General features: G+C 43.5%; 1 protein-coding gene across 2 annotated transcripts; it reads left to right on the forward strand.

Moving 5' to 3' along the window:
* The first annotated feature begins 2,175 nt into the window (after positions 1 to 2,175).
* Positions 2,176 to 6,722, forward strand: LOC125509989 (uncharacterized). Of its 2 annotated transcripts, none has more exons than XM_048675071.2 (5): positions 2,176 to 2,636; positions 3,030 to 3,108; positions 4,746 to 4,852; positions 5,406 to 5,555; positions 6,001 to 6,722. In XM_048675071.2, the coding sequence occupies exons 1-4, from the start codon at positions 2,382 to 2,384 to the stop codon at positions 5,505 to 5,507; spliced, it is 543 nt and encodes a 180-aa protein (XP_048531028.2). In that variant the 5' UTR covers positions 2,176 to 2,381; the 3' UTR covers positions 5,508 to 5,555; positions 6,001 to 6,722. The 2 variants fall into 2 exon arrangements, with proteins under 2 accessions (XP_048531028.2, XP_048531029.2); XM_048675072.2 differs by having other exon boundaries at positions 2,179 to 2,636; positions 5,415 to 5,555.
* The last annotated feature ends 211 nt before the right edge of the window (positions 6,723 to 6,933 follow it).

The raw sequence follows: 6,933 nt of genomic DNA on the forward strand, positions 1-6,933 counted from the left end.
TTTATGACGATATCCAAGGCAATGATTATGCATGTAGGCATCACGTCCGTATCAAGTAGACCGACTCCTGCCTGCATCTATTACCATTACTCCACACATCGATCGACTCCTACCTGCATCTAGAGTATTAAGTTCAAGAGAACAGAGTAACGCATTAAGTAAAATGACATGATGTAGAGGGATAAACTCAAGCAATATGATGAAAACCCCATATTTTTATCCTTGATGGCAATAATACAATACGTGACTCACTACCCCTACTTTGTCACTGGGTAAGGACACCGCAAGATTGAATCAAAAGCTAAGTACATCTCTCATTGCAAGAAAAACCAATCTAGTTGGCCAAACTAAATCGATAATTCGAAGAGAAATACAAAGATATCATGCATATAAGAATTCAGAGAAGACTCAAATAATATTCATAGATAATCTGATCATAAATCCACAATTCACCGGATCTCGACAAACACACCGCAAAAGAAGATTGCATTGGATAGATCACCAAGAACATCGAGTAGAACATGATATTGAGAATCAAAAAGAGAGAAGAAACCATCTGCTACTAGCTATGGACCCGTAGGTCTGAGATAAACTACTCACGCTTCATCAGAAGGGCAATAGGGTTGATGTAGAAGCCCTCCGTGATCGAATCTCCCTCCGGCAGATTGCCGAAAAAGGCCCCAAGATGGGATCTCATGGGTACAGAAGGTTGCGGCGGTGGAAAAGTGGTTTCATGACTCCCCTGAAGGGTTTTGGAATATATGTGAATATATAGGACGAAGGGCTAGGTCAGATGAGTCCCGAGGGGCCCACAAGGTAGAGGGCGTCCCCCCCTAGGGCGTGCCCTCTACCCTTGCCGCCGCCTCGCAGCTCTTCTGACTTGGAATCCAAGTCTCCTGGGTGTCTTCTGGTCCAAGAAAAATCATTGTGAAGTTTTATTCTGTTTGTTATTCTTTTCCCGAGAACTCAAAAATAAGGGAAAACAGAAACTGGCACTGGGCTCTAGGTTAATAAGTTAGTCCCAAAAATAATACCCCATCCGCCCCAAAATTCTTGTCTTAGATTTGTCTAAATACAGATGTATCAAGTCACGTTTTAGTTTTAGATACATCCATATCTAGAAAAATCTAAGACAAGAATTTTAGGACGAATGAAGTATAAAATAGCATAATAATGCATATAAAACATGCAAAACAGATAATATAATAGCATGAAACAATCAAAAATTATACATATGTTGAAGACGTATCAGGCGCCGCACCCATGGCGGTGCCCTCGTCATCAACGAGGGCGGCCATGGCTCCTCTCCTTCCCCTTCCCGCCGCGTCAGGCCAAAGACTGAGCCGGGTCTTCTCCCCGTGAAGTAGGAGCACGAGGCCATGGCCGCCGACGACGAGACCGCCCTCAAATGGGTGCGGGGGGACTATGTTCGCGAGGAGATGGCGCGCCAGCGCCGCGCCCTCGAGGAGATCACCGCTCGACGCCGCGGACGCGATGAGGACGGCGTCGTCGTCCTCGACGACAACGACGACGAGGCGCCCGACCCGTCCAACCCCCCACGCCCTCTGGTTGGGGGTGCAGTAGGGGCAGCGGCCGCACGCAGGACAGCGACGGCGACTACACCAAGTTCTATGGGCTGCTCGGCATGTAGAAAGCGGGCGGCGGCCCTTCGGTTGGCGTTTTAGTTGTTTTAAATTATGTTTTTTTATTTTTTGTGCAAATATCAATGAAATCGTCTAGTTTACCCGAATTTGTGTCGTGTTTGCCCGATTTTCGGCCGAGTTTGGTTTTAACAAAAACGGTGTCTGGGGCGACCTTAGGGCGGCGGCTGCGAAACCAACTGCCCCCACGCCAAATTTATTGCCGGTTCGCCCCGAGATGGCGCTATTTCAAACACCTGGAAAACCGAACGGCTGGAGATGCTCTTAGCTTGTAGAACAATGAGAGTTGGTTCCAAACACTATTTTTGCCATTTGGAACTAGTATTTGGCCATATATTGTGGATGTCCTAAATGTCAAAAACAGTCGCCCCGATTTACCAATATTTCTTTCCCTCTTTCCCTACTAATAAAGCAGATACTGCTTCTGGTCGTACGTCAGTAATTTTGCATCAAAGTCCCTTTGTTTCTAAGAAATCAACCCGCAATCCCTATTTTAAAGTGAAAAACCGTTTCATCCGGGGTTGTAAATGAAAAAAGTGAATAGACACGAGCGCGGCTGCACGGGCTCTCCTCTCTCCCTCGCCTCCTGATCCCAGCCGCCAGGAGGCCCGCGGCCCGCGCGGCGCTCGATCCGGTGACCGCCGGCCGCCGGACGACGCCGGTAATGGCAGCACCCTGCACCACCGTTCCACCTTAGCTCCCCCTCTGCCCCGCGTCCGCATGCCCGAGCTCCTCCTCTCTCCCGCGCGCCCGAGCTCCTTGTTGTGCGCCGCCCAGGAGGGCTTGCGCTCGCCGCTCGACCAGAGCCACCGCGAGCTGGGCGTCGTTGCACTTGCCGGCGACCTGGCCGTCCCCTCTGCACCGCCCTCCACCTCAAATTTGGACGAGCATGTGTTTGTGTATGTTCTCAGTTATTTTTTGCACACAATGTGTTTGTGTGTTTGTCCGAGCCAGTTTCAGTCACAGATCCTTAAGGTAAACTCTCACATGAATACATCATGAGACTAAATCTCCTTCCATATGATTCAAAGCATGTTATGATGGTGGGAGTGAACCAGGTTACTAGAATAATGGTTTGCTAATTAATTTACATCATGTGGAGTCTCAAGACACATGGGTACGCCGACTCCTATTGCTTGACAAATGTATATCTGCAGATTTTCTTTAATTGTATGAAGAAGTTACAGTTAGGTGTTGACCTTTTTTTTTGCCTAGACACAGCACCTCCATGCACCTTTTTTCCGTTTATCTTTGCTGCGCCTTTTTAGTTTTAATTGTTGTTTACCTTCATCCGACCAAATTGAGCTATCGGAGGTGCTGCGATCTTTTGGCAAACATGCTCTATATTCTATGGTTTGGCATCTACAGGATGCCATCTCAGGTCATGGATCCACTGTGGCCGCTTCGTCCTTCACTGAGGACCTTCTCATCCCCACAGAGATCAGAGGTAACCCACACAGTTGGAAATAGTTGCTCAAGTTCTTGCTTCAACAAATTTTGTTCCGGATATAATTTATGGCCATGCCATGTATTAATTATTCTTATAATGGTCATCTGAATTTGCAAAGAAAATTATATTTTGGAAGCAGGAACCCTTACCTCATAAGATGGGTGAGCTGTAGGATTTGGTTCTGTTCAACTTGAATTAGTTTTTGCTCATCATGTTCTCTGTATTAGGAATTCAGATGTCTTCCAGCTCTAATCTTTTCGTATTGTTGGTGCATGCTGGGAGTCACATTGTTATGCATGCTAGCAAACATTAGGATTGGAAATCTTACCCTGTAGGTTATTAATATCTTTTCCACTATACTGAGATTCAGCAATTTAATCCGTATGGTCGCACAAGCAGTTTTGTTTTCGGATTTTTCTTGACAAACATATTGGGTACATCAATTTAAATCATATTAAGGTCACACAAGCAGTTAGTTACATTGCACTTGGGTCACCGACGGTTGCCGAGCTACTATGATCCTCTCATGTTGTAGTGGCTAGCTGCTGCAATTCATGGATCATGCTCTCTCGTGGGAAGGAGGCTGTGGCTTTCTCAATTGATCAGAAAACAGAACCCTACATAGTTCTTTTCTAGATATATATTGTTATTTCTGATGTTGTGTGGACCATCAGAAACCTGATGTGTGTGTGTATCATAGAATATCTTGCTATTTATGTATATTGCTTCCCTTTTATTTATGTTCTACTTCTCTAAATATAAGCCACTTCTTTTCTATTGTTAGCGCTATCTTTTGATGTTAATGCACTAAAAGTCTAAAGCCTTTCCCTCTGCAAAATGATGATATTAGAGCTATGCGTCTTATAATCCGTACTGTATATGACAATGCGATATTCAGTTATATTATGTTTGTAGCATGGCATTTTTCCATTCCTTTTCTTTTTCCGATGAATCACATGGTAAATTATGATCTACAATGACTGCTCTTGCAAAAAGTTTGGAATTCAGAGAAGGATTCTACAACGAGCAAGGTTTTAGGTTCTGAATCTAAATGACCTCTTCTTTAGTTCAGTCCTAGCAAAAGCTGATCAGAGAAACAAAGAAGCAGCAACGAATGGGTCCCTTTCTTGCCCACAAGAGTTGTCTGTGTGCAAGTCATGAACCTTTTGTCCATCAATACAAGTGCAGGATTTGAACATGTTAATTCTGACCTTCTGTTGGGAGTTTATATTATACCTTTCATGCGAAGTAGTTACATTTATCGCATGGAAGACAATGCCCATAGAGTGGAAGGTGGAGAGATTCAGACTTCGGAGGATGTTAATATGCTCAAAGTTTTTCAATTAAACATGTTGAAATCTTCCATGTAGCTGTGATTGTTCTCTCCGGACATGGAGGATCAGTTCTTGGACAAATTTATCTGTCTGTTGTATGACTTGCCACCATTTTTTCGAAATTTCTATTCACATGTTATCAAACCAAAAATATTTCAATATCTTAAAACTTTAGTAGAATTAATCTGCCTCTATTTCTGGACTCTAGCATTTTGTGCTTCTTCACAAGTTCTAAGTTGTTATTTGGCAATTAATTTAATTTGATCTTGAACTTTGGGTTCTTGGCACTCGCCCGTGCAGGTTATGACTATGTCATAGGTGACGTGCGGAAAGGTGACCAACAAGGAGAAGATTGCATGAAGAATTCTTGCTATCAACTAGGGCTGGATGCCCCCAGGAAGAATACTGTGAGTCAACTTTCATGACTGATATGTTCATTTCCTCTAGCTACACAATATGAGATATTGCTTCTTAATTAACGCTTACTGCTACGTTGTAAGATGACATATGAGATTTTGTTTCTCGAGTTGGCACTCAGTAGTAAAAGTGGTTTATACTTCGAATAGTTGAGCAGAAAACTGGCGTATCATGGCTCCTAATGTTACAGAGCAAGTGGACAGACTATTTCCCCCTCCCACCCCCCTCTAAACTTTGTTTTTTAGGTTTGGTTGGCTACAAAAGGCTAGATTCTGGTATATATTCGTTGGTGCAGAAGCTAGAAGCTCATTGATATTATTTTTCTTGCCAAACATATGAAGGATTGTGCATAAAACTTCCAGCTTGAAATCTACATCTGGGTTACAAGCTTTGTCCAGAATTTAAGAACATCGCTGTGGACATTTAGATATTTTTGTAGCATTCTTCAGGGTCTTGACTTAATTTCTTTTCACACAGTAAAATATCAATTATATGTTGTACAGTAGTAGTAGTGTGAATACTATGTACTCAAGTTTATTGAAGTCAAAACAGGAAAGTAGAGCAGAGTTCAGGGCATGTTCAGCTCCATCCATGCATCAAGGGAAATATATACGAGGCAAAGGAATTACGTGTTCTGCTAGATGACATAGTACAAGGTTCAGCAGCGACGACATGATCTCAAACATGGCACTGGTACCACCTATACTAAACTTGATTTGTTCTCTCAATATGGAGGGTTAATCTTCTCCTCTGCATAGTACAATATTCCCTTGGCTCGAAGGATATAGGCATGGCGAGTTTGGTTCAAGGAGGAAATAAGAATGATTTAACAGTAAGAAAAGGGATATAATGCTTCTTGATGTGTATGGGGATTCTGAAGATATATATGATTGATACTTTCCCTGCATGATATATATTAGTCGAGGTTTGCGAAGTTCTCTATAAAAGAACTATGTGGGGTTCTCTATAAAATAGTTGTTAGGTGTCTAGGTCTTCAGTTTGGGCATTCCAGTATTTTGAGTGGAGTAATTCCACAATGCACAGCCATCTTCATTGAACAACTGACATTAATATACAGAAGACAGTCGCTTGTTTATTTCTTGACAACCAATTGATTTGCTAACTATTATATTCTTAGAGTACAAGGCAAAGTTATGTGGTGGGTCGGATGGAGAGCTTGGCGCGGCGATGTGGCAGGCTGCTCTACAGTGGCACTAATGGAGAGCTCGGTCAACGATGACGGGGCGACCGACTGATCTGCGGCAGCGTGGAAGGAGGGCTCGGCGGTCGACACGGTGGCTTGATCCGCTGTTCTGCGACGTTTCGGAGAACTTCTTGTACTGGTGTGTGTGTGTATGCATAGGTGCTGTACTATCCTGGGCGCTCACTCCCCCAGGATCCCACAAGTTTGCATAGAGCTCGGACGTCGGTGGCGGCCTGGCATGCTAATCTGCCGCCTCCACATGAGGAGTCGTGAGATTAGTGCATCACATTCAAAAGTCACCGCTCCGTGATTAGGGCATTGCATTCAGGCATTCAGTAGATTAGAAGACATATTTAGCTAGCACTGGGATCCATCGCCATTGTAGGGCCTTGAATCTTTTCAATCCTTGCCAGGACAGTTCTTGCCATGGACGACGGGTCTCTCTGTGTGGTCTTGGTCCAAAAGCTAAAATAGGGAATAAGATGTGCCTTGCCGTGTGGAGTGTTGGGTATCTTTTGCACTTGCTCCATCAGCTGCAGAAACTATAGCCCAAATGCAGCATACTGCTACTATTTCATATCATTGATTGATGATTTGTTTTTTCATAATTGAATTGGCGAATGATGAAAAGGTGTAATGTTCAGGGATTTTTGCTAGATGATTTGTTGATCCAGTTTAATTTTAGTAGGCATCTGGGTACTTTTATGAATTGATAGTGCACCCAGTATTATTTTTACTTTCCTAAAACAATCTTCTCTGGATTTCATACTAACAAGTGTCTTGGTTTGTAACAACGATAAAGTCCTGCTTTATGTTGCTCAATCCTAAGTTGTGCCATCCTTTCGTAGTGATAGCTGTGTTGGGCCG

This window comes from Triticum urartu, chromosome 5A, assembly GCF_056163025.1.
Source record: "Triticum urartu cultivar PI428250 chromosome 5A, HENAU_Tu73, whole genome shotgun sequence".
Taxonomy (NCBI): domain Eukaryota; kingdom Viridiplantae; phylum Streptophyta; class Magnoliopsida; order Poales; family Poaceae; genus Triticum; species Triticum urartu.

Bases quoted from the DNA above. Each gene is read 5' to 3' on its own strand.
- LOC125509989 (XM_048675071.2), top strand. From the start codon at position 2,382: ATGCCCGAGCTCCTCCTCTCTCCCGCGCGCCCGAGCTCCTTGTTGTGC. The intron at 3,109-4,745 runs GTAACCCACACA...TCGCCCGTGCAG, and splicing joins CATCCCCACAGAGATCAGAG to GTTATGACTATGTCATAGGT. The intron at 4,853-5,405 runs GTGAGTCAACTT...AGTTTATTGAAG, and splicing joins ATGCCCCCAGGAAGAATACT to TCAAAACAGGAAAGTAGAGC.